Source organism: Atta colombica, unplaced genomic scaffold (genome assembly GCF_001594045.1).
Source record: "Atta colombica isolate Treedump-2 unplaced genomic scaffold, Acol1.0 scaffold20, whole genome shotgun sequence".
NCBI lineage: Eukaryota > Metazoa > Arthropoda > Insecta > Hymenoptera > Formicidae > Atta > Atta colombica.
Window position 1 is genome coordinate 231,400 of NW_017259294.1, and position 15,655 is coordinate 247,054.

At 35.3% G+C, this 15,655-nt stretch overlaps 1 protein-coding gene and 1 long non-coding RNA gene across 2 annotated transcripts in view; one reads left to right on the plus strand and one right to left on the minus strand.

Moving 5' to 3' along the window:
- Nucleotides 1-6,310, plus strand: part of LOC108687090 — a 15,296-nt gene extending 8,986 nt beyond the window's left edge. Inside the window, exon 3 of the long non-coding RNA XR_001931738.1 lies at nt 5,913-6,310. This is a non-coding gene — a long non-coding RNA (uncharacterized LOC108687090). The remainder of the gene's footprint in view (nt 1-5,912) is intronic.
- LOC108687088 (cilia- and flagella-associated protein 58-like) overlaps nt 1-15,655 on the minus strand; it is a 383,240-nt gene that overhangs the window by 209,456 nt on the left and 158,129 nt on the right. Inside the window, exons 4-6 of the mRNA XM_018192691.1 lie at nt 15,267-15,499; nt 11,690-11,820; nt 11,432-11,571 (exon numbers count right to left, since the gene is read on the minus strand). Of these exons, the coding sequence (XP_018048180.1) occupies nt 11,432-11,571; nt 11,690-11,820; nt 15,267-15,499 (504 nt within the window). The remainder of the gene's footprint in view (nt 1-11,431; nt 11,572-11,689; nt 11,821-15,266; nt 15,500-15,655) is intronic.

A 15,655-nucleotide genomic window follows, 5' to 3' on the forward strand; every position in this document is an offset into this window, starting at 1 on the left:
TGCAACTTCACTTTATCGTGTCTCTCGTTGTATTGCGGCCGTTTGTCTTTCAATGCTCGGCTCAAACGCATCAATTGCATTCGATATCGATCACCTGTGATTGTTTCAGTTGGTTTTAACAGTTCATAATACACTACGCCGAGCTGATCCCACCAAATACAGAGCATGACCTTGGACGTCAAAATCACCGTTCTTGAAGCGTTGAAACCACTCATGACACGTTCTTTCACTAATAGCGGCCTCACCATAAGTATTTGAGAGCATTCGATGAGCTTCAGCCGCAGATTTCTTCATATTGAAGCAAAAAATTAAAACCTCCCGCAAATGACGAGAATTTGGCTCGTAAACTGACATTTTCAATCGAGAATAACTTTATGATGCAGACACAAATCGACTAATGTTTCTATGGGGATGTTGACAGATGCCCAAGTTTATTGTATGACGTCTATGATCTATTTATTTCGACCACTTACCGCTAAAGCCATCTATAGGAAAACGGCGGAAGCAAAGTTGTACACCTGTAATATTTTCATCTTCCTTCCATCTTTTTTATTCTTTATTTAGTATTCGATAAATGCTTTTAGGCAGTTGACGTGTATACATTTAATTTTTCGTCCTATTTTTATCTTGTAATTGATAATTGATAGTTTCTCGATAATTTCATATGGTCTTGTTCATGATGAAATTATACTAATATTTTCGATCGATCTCTTCGTCAGAGTTTCGTCGTGGAGCAATACCTTGTCTCCTAGTTTGAATGAGATAGCTTTAGTATCTTTATCGTATTCTTGTTTGAAGGTTAGTTTAGCTTTAATTATATGTTCTCTAACGATTCGATTGGTCGCCCGTAGTCGCTCTTTTAATTCTTTGGCATAATCGTCATAACAGTACGTAGAATTTGGAGATTTTGTTAGCGCAGAAGGTAACGTTGCTTAGTATCCAAAAAACTAATTCGAATGGAGTATATCCTATTGCTGTGGAATAATGTTGTATGTGGACATGGCGTAGGGAATTCATCCATTCATTCCAATCCGTTTGATCCGCGTTAATATAATATCGCAAATACTCTGCCAAGGTATGATGAGAGCATTCTAACCGTTGCTCTCAGGATGATACGCAGTTGTCTGTACTGATTTTTAATAGTTTACAGACATTTTTAAACATTTCATTTACGAAGTTGTGTGCCCTGGTTGGTTAATATTTTGTCAGATATTCCATGTTCAAAAATAATTTTGAGTGTAAATTATTTTGCTATTTCGGCAACTTCTTGATTTGATATAGGTATAGCTTTACTGAATTTAGTGATAGAGATTATCTTGGAAGGTAATATATATTTATTTCTATGATTGCTCATCGTAATGGGCCGACGATGTCTAAAGCATTTCTCGAAGACTCGTTGAGCCGTATCCGTGATTTCCAGTGGCTTTTGTTCTTCCTTTTAATTTATTTTTCTAGCATGTTTCGTATCTCGCGATATAATTTTCTACGTATTTAATTAATCCTGGCCAATTTCAATCGAATCTGTTTAATAGTTCTTTCTGTTCCTTGATATCCTCCTAAGAGTTGTAATATTCACAAAATATTCGTTGTTTATCTGCATCTATTCGTTCATTTTATTGTTATTTTCTTCATGTGTGCCTTCGTTTGTCATATCTTTTGATGAAGCAATAGTGCACTTATGCATCGGATTAATGCGTCCACGTTCATGTGCAATTTGCCTGCATGATAAATAATCTCGTAATCATATTCCTCTAATTAGAGTCTCCATCGGTTGATCTTGATCCAGGGTCAGTTACATTAAATAACCAACTAAAGGCTGGTCAATTATTATTTTAAATTTTGTACCATACAAATACAGTCGGTAAATTAATGCTTAACTGCCCAAACTGTGGCTAATAATTTAATTTAATATATATAATAATTTTCGGTAGTATTGTATTACTCCGCTCTTGACATTATGTGACTAGCGTATGTTATTGGTCTGTATGTTAGCGCATGTTATCTGTCTTGACCCAAAGTTCCTTGAAAGAGTATAACCCCGATCGCGTAATCAGATGCGTCGGTAGTCACAAGAAATTCTCGTGTGAAATCTGGATATTGAAGCACGTGTGCGATAATCAATTTACTTTTTAGCAATTTGAACGCATTTTGTTGTTCGACTGTGCATACAAATGGTTCTCCTTTCTTTATCAGTTTAGTTATAGGTTTGGAGATCTTGAAAAAATGTTTGATAAATTTCCTGTAATATCCTGCTAATCCAATGAATGCTTATATCTCTTTTATTTTTATTGGAATAGGAAATTCACTTATAGCTTTTAATTTAGTCGGATCTAGGTTGATCTCATTATCTGTTATTACATGCCTTAGATAAATGACCTCTTTTCTGAGAAATTCGCATTTCTCAGGCTGTAATTTTAGTTTGTGCTGTTTCAGCTTATTGAATATTTCGATGAGCCGCGCGTTATGCTTCTGTAAATCAGCTCCGTACACGACTATGTCATCTAAATATACTAAACATTTAATACCTTGTAACCCAGTTAGAATTCATTAATCTTTAAAGATGGAAAAGATTGGCTGGCGCATTTTTCAATGAGAAAGGCACTATCCTATTAAATTTGTGATGCCCATAAGCGGTTGAAAAAGCAGTTTTGCCCTTATCCAACTCAGTCATGGAAATTTGATGGTAATCAGACGCTAATGTAGTCTAATGTAGTAAAATATTTAGCGTTTCCTAGCTGATCCAATATATCGGTATTAGACAAAGGAAAAGAATCCTATAGTCAAGTCATTCAATTTTCTAAAGTCTACGACTATGCGTAATTTAGGTGTTTCTGTTGCATCAGATAATATCCTTTTTGGATATTAATAAAGTAATGGCGCATTCTGACTATTGCTTATCGTATTATTTCGTCTTTAAGCATTATGCGTATTTGCTTGTACACTTCTTTCTTATGCTTCTCGGGTATTCGATATGATTTCACAAGGCGCATTGTTTATCTGCGTGTGAATTTCAAATATGACAGTATTGGTACGCGTTAATGGATCTCCTTTCAAATGGAATATGTCATTGTACTGTGTGCAGATTTCTGTTACTCTTCTTTTCCTCAACATTTAACTGCTTTAACTTTAACGTATTTTCGATGCAGGTTTTCGTAGGAAATCAATTCCAAGTATGCCTTCATAGTCGATTGGAAAATCATCTGCATTATGTACATGGAGTGCTGTATCTGGCGTTCATCTAATAGTATGGTAACAATTATTTTTCCTGTAACAGTTATTTCGTCCTGTAACTCCAACTAATCATTTTCAAATATTAACGTTTTTCAAATTCCGTAATTTTACAAGGGTTATTGCTGCTCCAGTGTCGAAAAGAAATTTAGTTTTTCTTGAATTCTTTCATTTGCGAATTTATTAAATTCAGCCCTGTACTGGCTCATGGCACTTCAGTGACTTGCGAAATTTGGTAGATTTTGGCAGTTTCGTCCTTGCAAAATCGGTTTCTTCTCCTCCTTCCATCGCCATTTTATTTTCTGCTGTATCCAGTCTTCGGATTTTTCCGTCATGTGTTTTCTCCCCTGATGCGGTTTCTGAGCGTCCATTTAACGTTTAGCGTTCGTTACGGATGTGTCCTGTCTTTCTGCAGTAGTTGCAATATTTTGCAGCTGTATTTATGTTATCTTGTCTCGGCTTTGGCAACAATGTCGGTCAACATTGGTTCGGCATTCTTGACCACTATGTCCCATTTTCCCACATTTTTTTGACAATATGATCTTCAATGATTTAACAAGTTTGAGTGCCGAGACTTATTACCAAGTGGTCCCTTGATTTTTTTCTTCAGCAGTGGCCCCTGCTATTGCTTCTTGCAGTGTAGCATAATGTTGTGACTTCACAAGTAGTTTGATTTCATCTCGCAATCCTATTTGGAAATTCTGTAGAAATTCTTGTTTTTGAATAATATCTAAAATTATGTATTTTTGTTCGTTGCTATGCCGTTGTCCTTCGATCATTAACTCATATAATTTCATTGATAAATCTCAAGCCGTATTGTCTAGCGTTCTCGCCCGATTTTTAATAGTATTAAATTCTATTTGTAAGTGAGTTGTACTTCTTTTGCTAAGATAGCAAATTTCAAGTTTCGATTTTAATTGTTAGAAGTCATATATATCCTGTGTCTCGAAATTTATTAGGTATACAATTTTGCTTCCGCCGTTTTCCTATAGATGGCTTTAGCGGTAAGAGGTGGTCAAAATAAATAGATCATAGACGTCATACAATAAACTTGGGCATCTGTCAACATACCCCCATAGAAACATTAGTCGATTTGTGTCTGCATCATAAAGTTATTCCCGATTGAAAATGTCAGTTTACGAGCCAAATTCTCGTCATTTGCGGGAGGTTTTAATTTTTTGTTTCAATATGAAGAAATCTGCGGCTGAGGTTCATCGAATGTTCTCAAATACTTATGGTGCTCTCAAATACTTATGCTATTAGTGAAAGAACGTGTCGTGAGTGATTTCAACACTTCAAGAACGGTGATTTTGACGTCCAAGGTCATGCTCTGTATTTGGTGAGACCAGCTCGGCGTAGTGTATTATGAACTGTTAAAACCGACTGAAACAATCACAGGCGATCGGTATCGAACGCAATTGATGCGTTTGAGCCGAGCATTGAAAGACAAACGGCCGCAATACAACGAGAGATACGATAAAGTGATTTTGCAGCATGACAATGCTCGACTCCATGTTGCGAAAGTGGAAGACATACTTGGAAACGTTGAAATGGGAAGTCCTACCCCACCCGCCGTATTCTCCAGACGTTGCTCCCTCTGACTATCACTTGTTTCGATCAATGGCACACAGCCTGGCTGACCAGCACTTCCGGTCATATGAAGAAGTAAAAAATTGGATCGATTCGTGGGTAGCCTCAAAAGATGATCAATTTTTTCGACGCGGGATTCGTACGCTACCCGAAAGATGGGAGAAAGTAGTGGCCAGCGATGGACAATACTTTGAATCATAAATGTATAACCAGTTTTATACAATAAAGCCTCGAATTTCGGAAAAAAAACGGCGGAAGCAAAGTTGTATAGCATGATTACCTAATAGCATGATTAGAACGAGATATACGCATGTTTTGAACGGCTCTATGAGCGTCGGTTTACTCATCGTCGCTGAGAATATCAAATCAATGATTATTCCGCAACAGTACCAAAAGAACACCCCTAAATTTTTATCAAAAAGTATTAAGATTTAAAGGTTGCTAATCGATTTTTAAATCAAAGTTTCGATTATCTTTAATACGTGTTTGATTTGACGCAAAAGTGACACATGGATTTTAAGAATATAATATTATACGTTTTTTTGTCGCTGAACACGATGCAATAATTCATTTAACTTTACGATATAGCTAATTACGATAGATTCGCTACATCGTGATTATCTTAAATAGAATCCGGATAACCGTCAACCGTAATTGTCAACACGTAAACTGATATTTCCCTCACAGATGAATATTAAAAAGAAAGGAAAAAAAAGTGAAAAGAAGCATAACATTATATGGAAATAAATATTATTTTTATTGTAATATATTTGTATGTTATTTTAATTTCAATTATTAGTGGTTCTTATAATAGAGAAAGAAGTCATACATAGAAAGAATAGAATTGAAAAGTATAGAAAAGGAAGAAAATGGAAGGAGAAGAAAAGGAAAAGGAAAAAGAAAAGGCAGAAAGAAAGTATAAGCTTGCTCATAGGTGGCATTAGTGAGTGTACAAAGCTACCCTGAGCACACAACACACTTTTTGTGTTTGACATCTGTCAAACATTAACCAGTGCACATCATCAGCAATTTCATACAACAACATACATTTTTTTCTTTCGTAGTCATGTCTAGTTTTTTGCTAAAAAAAAAAGCATATGCGGGAAGCTTTGCTTTTCTGTTTCAATTTGAAGAAATCGGCTGCCGAATCGCATCGAATGCTTGTGGAGGCCTATGGCGATAATGCTTTATCGGAAACAACGTACAAGATTGGTTTCGCCGATTCAATGACGACAATTTTAACCTGAGTGACAAGAAGCATGAAAATCGGCTCAGGAGGTTGAGGACTATCAATTGCAGGCTTTTTTGGACGAAGACGATACCCAATTGCAAAAAATGCTTGCCGAGCAATTGAGTGTTTCTCAAGCAGCCATTTCCATGCGGTTACATGCCATGGGGAAGGTTCAAAAGATCGAAAAATGGGTGCCGCATGAACTGAACAATAGGCAGATGGAGCGACGCCAAAACACATGCCAATTTCTGCTTGCTAAACAAAAAAGAAAGTTCCTGCATCGGATTGTGACAGGCGATGAAAAGTGGATCTATTTTCAGAATCCTAAACGCAAGAAATCTTGGGTTGATCCCGCCCAACCATTAACATCTTCCTCAAGAAAAATCGCTTCGGGAGATGATGTGCATTTGGTGGGATCAGGAGGGTGTCATTTACTACGAGCTATTAAAACCTGGTGAAACTGTTAATGTTCACCGCTACCAACAATTGATCAAATTGCACCGTGCTCTGCGTGAAAAAAAGCCGCATTATCGGAAAAGACATGACAAGCTGATTTTCCTCCACGACAACGCACCATCGCACACGTCAACAATGGTCCAAAACTACTTGGAGACACTCAACTGGGAAGTGCTACCCCATCCCGCTTACTCACCAGACCTGGCACCTTCTGATTATCACCTGTTTTCGTCGATGAGCTACGCGCTTGCTGAACGGCATTTCAATTCTTAGAAGACGTCCGAAAATGGCTTGATTAGTGGTTTGCCTCGAAAGATAAGGAATTTTTTTGGTGTGGTATACACAAATTGCTCGAAAGAGTATGGGAAAAATGTATAGTTAGCGAGAGCAAGTACTTTGAATAAATTTATTTTTGCTTCCTAGGAAAAAAACATGTGTTTTTCTGACTAAAAAACAGCGGATTTAAGCTTATACACCCTATATAAATTATAATTATATTAATATTTATTATTCGGATGTCAGCTCGATCCCAACGGGCTGCGCGCGGAGAGCCATTGCGTGCAAATGAGTGTTTATTAAAGCGAAATAGTAACAAAGTTATCGCATGGTCAGCTTTAGTAAGAAAACGATGGTCATTTTTAATCTCTCATAAACAAGTAAACATTTATTTATTTAGAAATATATGCGTATACGTACGCATGTAGATGCACATGCGCGTACACACACACACACACACACACACACACACACACACACACACAAAAGGTATAAATCCGACTGGACAACCTCCATGCGGTATACACTGAGTAATGTTAATGTTACCGATGGTATCGTAACTTTTAATCTTCATAATTTGAGATTTACTTAATCGAAAGATATTTTATTATAGGGTTTTAGAAAACTCTTGACATCGGCTATTCTAGAATAAAAAGTAGGATATTTCATTAAAAAAAATCGATGTGACCTTGATCTGATCTTGGCAAAGTCACTCAAGGTCAAACTGATATGATTAATAAATCTTTTTAAACTTCATAATTTTGGTCTGAACATATTTTTGATTGGATCTTATCATGCGGAGATAAAAAGGGTGGATGGGTGATCTGAGACACCTTGCATATGTGTGTGTGTGTGTGTGTGTATATATATATATGTTTATATATGTGTAATAATAGGAGTCAGGGCGAACAAGAAAAATTCGGGCATCGGATAACTGTGTTTGTATTTCTTAAGAAGTAGTAATAATAATAAATCTAATCCTGCCAAAAACTCTCTCTCTCTCCTTTGCGCCACCTGACACGTTTCCTACTGCTGCATTTTAGGAGAAAAATTATTGCGTTCTTTCGCCGCTTTCCACATTCAGCCATTCTGCTACCTCTTCGGTCTCGGAAGAGGGTATAGAATAAGGTTTCATTAGATCAGCGACAGTAGATATCCTTTTCGGGCTATCGCCAATTCCAACCTTGACCATGTCATAACGTGTTCCTCTTGATCTTGATCACTCAATAAGATAGAATTTCGGGCTAATCTTCAGTCCAGTTCCAAAGTGGGTCTTTTGTATCGCCACGAGGTTCCCTTCTGCGTACATGATAGCAGATTTAGTGATTTTGTAATGGTGATTCTTTTCTTGGATTTTTGTGTTTGCTATCTGCCTCAATTCTTGTCAGTCTTCGTCATGTAATTTAGTTATTTCCTATTCAATGAAATTTCAACGTTTTCTTTTTGTCGCATCTTAATCCCGAATAATACTTCGATGTTATCTCAATACTTCTCTGATAAGGCATTGATACATCGTTGAACATTATCCGTAAAACGAAACCTTTTTGTTAGATCATCTATACTTATTCGTTAACATAGGAAAGATTATTCTATGAATCCTGTCCACTTGCCCATTCTCTCCAAGAATCTCCGGCAGTGATTAGTATATGTTCAATTAGCTCTTGTGTACAATAATTCTTGAAATCTGATGAAGTATATGCAGAGCCTCTGTCAGTTACAATTCGGGAGAGATTGCTAAAAATTCTTTTAGCTAGCTCCTTTAACTTATCCGTACTTCCCTCATATTTGTAGTTTTGTTGAGATAAATATGAACAAATTTTGAAAAACCATCGACTATCACTAGAAGATACCGATACAGTTTGCCTTTAGCAGTCATAGGGCTTAAATGATCTACATTGCAAGTATATAATAGTTGGTCACTTTTGACTAAGTGTGGGTTAGGTTAGATTAGGTTGTTAATAGATTATCTCGTTTTCCTTTCTTCTGTTCACTAATACACAAGGTACACGACAATTTATGAAAGCTTCTAATTTGCTCTTGAGGTTTGATATATAATAATTCTTGTTAATCATTTTTGTCTTTTCTTCACACCAAAATGACCTTGATTGTGTATTCGTCGAATCAAGTCAGTGTGCATACATGCGGGTAATACAATCATAGTTATCCATTCGTATCATCCATTCGTTTCATCAATATGCCATCATTAAGCATAATCTTAGTAGGGACCTCTTTCCAATAATAATTTGATGACTCGAAGTTTTTCTTTTTCATTTTGCTTCTTCCGTATCATTACTAAGTTTGTCTTCAATTAATATAGTTGGAAAATGCTTAAGCATCAACATGTTTTAATTGAGTCTCTAGTCGATGTTTGATAGTATGAGAATTCTTCTACAGCTAGCGTTCAACGTGCGATCTTAGGAGATATTTCTTTCTTCATTAACGCCTTTTATACCACTTCACAATCCGTCATTATTTTGAAAGCTAGTAGCTCCTAACAGGTAAACTCTGAAATTTTACAGTGATCGCAGGATTGCTAAGATTTCTAATTCGTACGAGTGGTATTTTCTTTCGGCGTTTGAGTTCTTACTGCTCCAATAATAAACTAGGTAGAAGTATTTTTCATCTTGATTCTTTTACAATAGTATCTTTCTGAGCTAGCTGTGTATATTATAGGATGGCGTTAATATCATAAATGCAAAACACTGGTTCTTGCGATAGAATATTCTTTAACATCAGAATCGCTCTTTTCTGTTCTTCGCTGATATAAAAACTTTTATCCTTTTTCGATAAATCGGATCGAGCGATCCATACATAATTGTAAACAAATTTATGGAAAAATCAAGTAAACTACCAACCTGCAGTTCAGATATTGACTCTGGAAAGTGAGATTACTCACTTTCTTAACTTTGGCTGGCTGTACATGATCATTTTCTATTTCATGTCCTAAAAACTCAATCTTCGTCCTAAGGAAGCTGCTTTTACGCTAGTTAATATTTAATCCGTATTCCTCTGCTGTTTTAAGAGTCCTCACTAATTTCTCATAGGCATCTTCGTAATTTCTGGTATGACGATATCCATATTAATTATTACTATCTTTTGACGTATAGATCCTAAAAAACTTCAATTATTAAATCTCATAAAACTGCCTGGACTATTACATAATCCGAAAGAGGTCATCATAAATTCATATTTTCAGGAGTTATAAACGTTGTAAATTTTCATTCTTCCGCAACCGACATGTGAAAGAATCCGTTTGTTAAATCAATCTAATACTCGTGCATCTTTTAAACTGTCAATTTTCTCTTTAATAATGAGTACTGGAAATCTGTCTTTGATTATCTTACGATTCAATAACCAGTAGACTCAATAGTCTATGCACATGTAGAAAACATTCTTCTTGGGTACTATTACGACCAGGCTGGCGTAATCACTTTGACTTGGCCTTATGATACTTTAATTCAATCTTTTATTTGCTCATCAAGAATCTGTTTCTTCTTCGATGCTAATCCTCGGGGTCAGAGATTTATCGTCGTCACTTAAGATGATCTTCATCTGAATGGATGTTTGCATTTTTTTCCTTAGGCGTATATTCTTCTACTAGCTTGCTGATTTTAGATTTGTATGACTCTAGAATTTCGTACTTGTCTGGCTTGGTATTTATTAGTATCATTCCATGAATTTCGTCGTTGATCATTGAAGTATCCTTTTTTGTTTTGTTCTCCACTTGTTTTTCGGCGATTTTGATTTTGTTTCTTCTGCGCTGATTCTACTGATAGTGCGGACATCATTTTCAGTACCACCATTGGTATATCTCGGCTGGTGCCTTTATACGAGATCCTTCTTATTGTAATCCGGCCGGATTTACTTCTTCTATATTAGAATCTCAATTTCTTTTAATATTGTCCTTCCAATAATTAGTTCTGACGTCATCGGAGCCGTACATCTGTGTCGATTAGGCATTCATAGCATTTCTCATAGACTTCGTTACTGTATTGCCAAGACCTGTAAACACTCTTGTAATTTTCTGTAATTTAGAAACTTCTATCCGTTTACTGACATTTTCGTGCATAAATTCACATCGCTTCCTGTATCTAAAAATGCCTCGATATTATTTCCATTTATTATCAGAGAACAGTTTTGACGTCAACTATTCTGATTACGTTGACATCCTTACGTTTTGTTTCTACAGATTTCGTGCACTTTGACGAAATATGTCTAAATTCATTGCATTGGAAACATTTTAGCCTTTTTTTTTATATGCAATTTTGTGATCCGTGGCATCATATCTGAAACAATGCACTCGCTTTCCATCTTTTCTCGTTTTATTCTTAGCTGTTTCCTTCTTTCCGAAGTTCTTGGATTTACCTGCTTCCTTCATTTTATCATATACCTCAAATTTCTTTTTAAGTTCGATGCGACACTAAGATTGTTTTGTTTGCTTCTTCATTTTATACACCATCTATTATATGTTGGATTAATGCTTCTATTTCGATACATCTTTGACTTGCTATTTCTTGCATCGCATAGACATACTGACATCCATTTCATTCGCTCTCTTACGTTTTGAAAATTCCTTATGTACTAATGTGCTATTTAAATCCGTCTTGAACTCGCGTAATAACTTTTGTTTTAGTGTATATGATAAAATACCACGTAAGTAATGAATTTCTTGGCTAAATCTTTTAAGAGTCTTTTACCATAAATAATCTTTTGCAATTCGTTCCATTCGAATAAAAAACTTAGATCCTTGTAGTCACTCAACCACTTTTCGATAGATAGCTCATCATCATCTAAGAAATGAGTGATATTATTCTCTATATCCTTTATAGTGAATAGGTTAATTGATGCAGGTTCTCGCGTGCTTCTTTTTCGTGCTCTTCGATGTATGTCTCTTCATCTTTGATTCACTGTCACTTTCTTCCTCTTCCGTTTTGTCTTCTGTCTCTTCTCCGTCAGTGTTTTTATCTGTCGTTTTATTCTCTTTTATTTCTTGGATGTGTTCTTTTAATGGTTCCTTCAATTCTTGTTTCTTTCCATCTCTTGCCAAATTTAATTGTTTAAATTCAGTTTTTAATTGTTTCGCTGTCATTTTATCAATGGTTTCAACTGCTTCTTGTTATCTTTTTTACTTTTACTGTCATCTTTTTTGTTTTCTCTTCTTTTTTGTCTTTGTTTATCCAGCTTCTTTTAATCTCCTTATCAATTTTGTTATCTGCTTTGTTTGTTCCTTTGTTTATATTGGGCATGATTATTTGGTTCAATACGTCTTCTGTATTGCTATCTTCCGTGTCACTTCCGTGTTCATCGATATTCGACATCTTTCTTGTTCTTCTTTACAAGTCAATCTAACAGTTTCGTTCTGTGCTACAACATACAAACAGCGTATCTCAACTTTATACCGTCATTCCAATTTTTTGCCTCAAGACATGGTTCTGTCAAGCTAATCTTGTCAATTTTATTTACAACGTAGCGTGTAACTTACGTACGTTTAATTTACGGATACAACAGCCGACACAATCTTTTTCAAGCTTCTCCCTTACTCGCTTGAGCTTCCCGACTGAGTCCCCAAAAAGTAGTAATAGGAGTAAAGGCGAACTTCAGAGTCAAGAAAAACTTGAGAGCATCGGCTAATTGTGTGTATTACTATTTCTCAAGAAATAGTAATAATAATAAATAAGTAAGGCTAATCCTGCCAAAAATTCTCTCTCTCTTCCTTGCGCCACCTGTCTGACGTGTCTTTCCTACTGTTGCTTCCTACGGGAAAAACTAGTACGTTCTTTTGCCACTTTCCACACATACGCACGCACGCACGCACGCACGCACAGGAAAGGAGGACTCCCTATGATCTCCAAAAGTACGCACTTTCAAAGAAAATGATTCAAGTAACAGTTGTAAGAGTCATGAAGGATTATCCTTTGGTGACCTTGAATTTAATCTTAAATAATTAGTTGAAAGTCACATAAGGATCAGTTCTAATTTCTTAAATGGAACCCCCATTTTCCATTAAATATTCTTCTGGTTAACCCTGAGAGCTTTTCAAAATACTATAATAAAATATTTTTTCATGAAGTACATTTCCAGTTATAAAATGAAAATTACAATATCGTCGGCATTAGGATTACGCAAAGTGTCTGACCAACGGTACCTAATTTTTATTTTTGCACTAAAAATTCGTTTTTATGTAAATAAGAGGAATAATCTCCAATGTGATCTTGATCTCGACAAATATTATTCAGGACATGAACAACGTTCTGAACAACGTTCAAGATATTTTAGCTGATGGTCAGACATATTGCGTAATGCTAATGCCGGCGGTATTGTAATCTTCAAGTCTTACTTAAAATGTACTTTATGAAAAAATATTTTATTATTAGATGTACAACTTTGCTTCCGCCGTTTTTTTCCGAAATTCGAGGCTTTATTGTCAAAAACTGGTTATACATTTATGATTCAAAGTATTGTGGCCATCGCTGGTCACTACTTTCTCCCATCTTTCGGGTAGCGTACGAATCCCGCATCGAAAAAACTGGTCATCTTTTGAGGCTATCCATGAATCGATCCAATTTTTTACTTCTTCATATGACCTGAAGTGCTGATCAGCCAGGCCGTGTGCCATTGATCGAAACAAGGGATAGTCAGAGGGAGCAACGTCTGGAGAATACGGCGGGGGGGGGAGGGCGTCCCCTTTCAACGTTTCCAAGTATGTCTTGACCACTTTCGCAACATGGGGTCGAGCATTGTCATGCTGCAAAATCACTTTATCGTGTCTCTCGTTGTATTGCGGCCGTTTGTCTTTCAATGCTCGGCTCAAACGCATCAATTGCGTTCGATACCGATCGCCTGTGATTGTTTCAGTCGGTTTTAACAGTTCATAATACACTACGCCGAGCTGGTCCTATCAAATACAGAGCATGACCTTGGATGTCAAAATTACCATTCTTGAAGCATTGAAACCACTCACGACACGTTCTTTCACTAATAGCGGCCTCATAGCCATATTTGAGAGCATTCGATGAGCCTCAGCCACAGATTTCTTCATATTGAAGCAAAAAATTAAAATCTCCCGCAAATGACGAGAATTTGGCTTGTAAACTGACATTTTCAATCGAGAATAACTTTATGATGCAGACACAAATCGACTAATGTTTCTATGGGGTTATGTTGACAGATGCCCAAGTTTATTGTATGACGTCTATGATCTATTTTTTCGACCACCATTTACCGCTAAAGCCATCTTTAGGAAAACGGCGGAAGCAAAGTTGTACACTTAATATTTGAAAAGCTCCAGAGTAGCTACAAGAATATTTAATGAATAATGTGGGTTCTATTTAAGAAATTAAAAGTGATCTTTATGTGATCTTCAAACAATTATTCAAGTTCAAGGTCACCAAAAATCCTTACTTTTATTCGGGTCATTTTCCCTGAAAATATATACTTTTGGAAATCATAGGGCGGTTCTATTCTTTTCGAATATTCTGTATATTATACATATTTGTATATACAATATTAAAAGGTCAGTAACGCGCGCCTGTTGTGTTTTAGTTATTGTTGGAGAACAGTAAATATTCGAATATTATCACTTATAAATGTAGCATTAAAATCGATAATACACAAATTTACATTTAGACAATTTATGATTAAAGATAATTATGCACATAATCTTTTTCGAATTTCGATTTTTCGACATTTTTCGACTGGAATGTTGATAACAATGTTTATGAAAATATTATGCCTTAAATGGTGATAATAAACGAGGGAAGACACACACACACACATACACACACACACACACACACACACACACACACACACACACACACACACACACACACATATATATAAAATCTACCTATTTTTTTAGTCATTTATTGGATTGTCCGGAAAGTTCATGCCGATTTTGAAGGAAAATTGAAACGCAAAAGTTTAAATTTTAATATACATTTATTAAATTATATAGGTTAATTGGCACGAACTTTCCGGACAACCCAATATCTTTAATATAGCTCCTACAGTGATTTATTATATAGTGAATATATAGTAAAGTACAATATCTTAGACTTTCCATACGAAGCGAGATTTACTTCACCTACTCCCTAAACAGAGGATAGATCTTGTTTCACATGAAAAGTTATTATGTAAATCAGAAAGGGTGTGATTCTTAATATTGTATATATCAGAAATAGGACGTTATTTTTTTTGTTAATAACCTTTTAACGATTTAAATCTTTTTCAAGGTCACTCAGGTCATACCTGATAACATATGTCAAGGTTAAAGTCAAAGAGAAGTTTCACTCATTCCATTTTTACTATAAATAGTTTTAAAAAATGAGGTTATACATTTTTCGACTTCCCCAGTTGATTATCACTGTTTAAATCAAATTTTTATCAAAATTATAGTCCAAAATGTCAAAATTCGAAAAAAGCCCCATTCTGCATAATTACTAAATTATTCATTCATCTATAATATGTAACTTGTTTATCTTACCTGTTAAGTTCATATTTGATGTCTCTTATCTTCTTTCCTTTTTCGGAAATTTCATTTTCCAGTTTTTCTATCTCAGCATTTGCATTGTCGAAATCAGTTTGCAGATTCATTTTCTTTAGCATCAGCTTGCTTATTTCCTTTCGCAGTTTCTCGTCCGTTATTTTTTGATCTTTTATCAAACTTTCTAATCTTGTTAGGTTATTCGCACTTGCCTCAATAGATACGTTCGCAACCTGCATTTTTTATTATTTTTTAATAATTATGTTAATTGATATATAAACGTACATGTATATAAAGGGTGTCTCACAATTCGCGATCGAAATTTTAATAATATATATTATATATTTATATATATATTATATATTATATATATTATATATTAATAATAT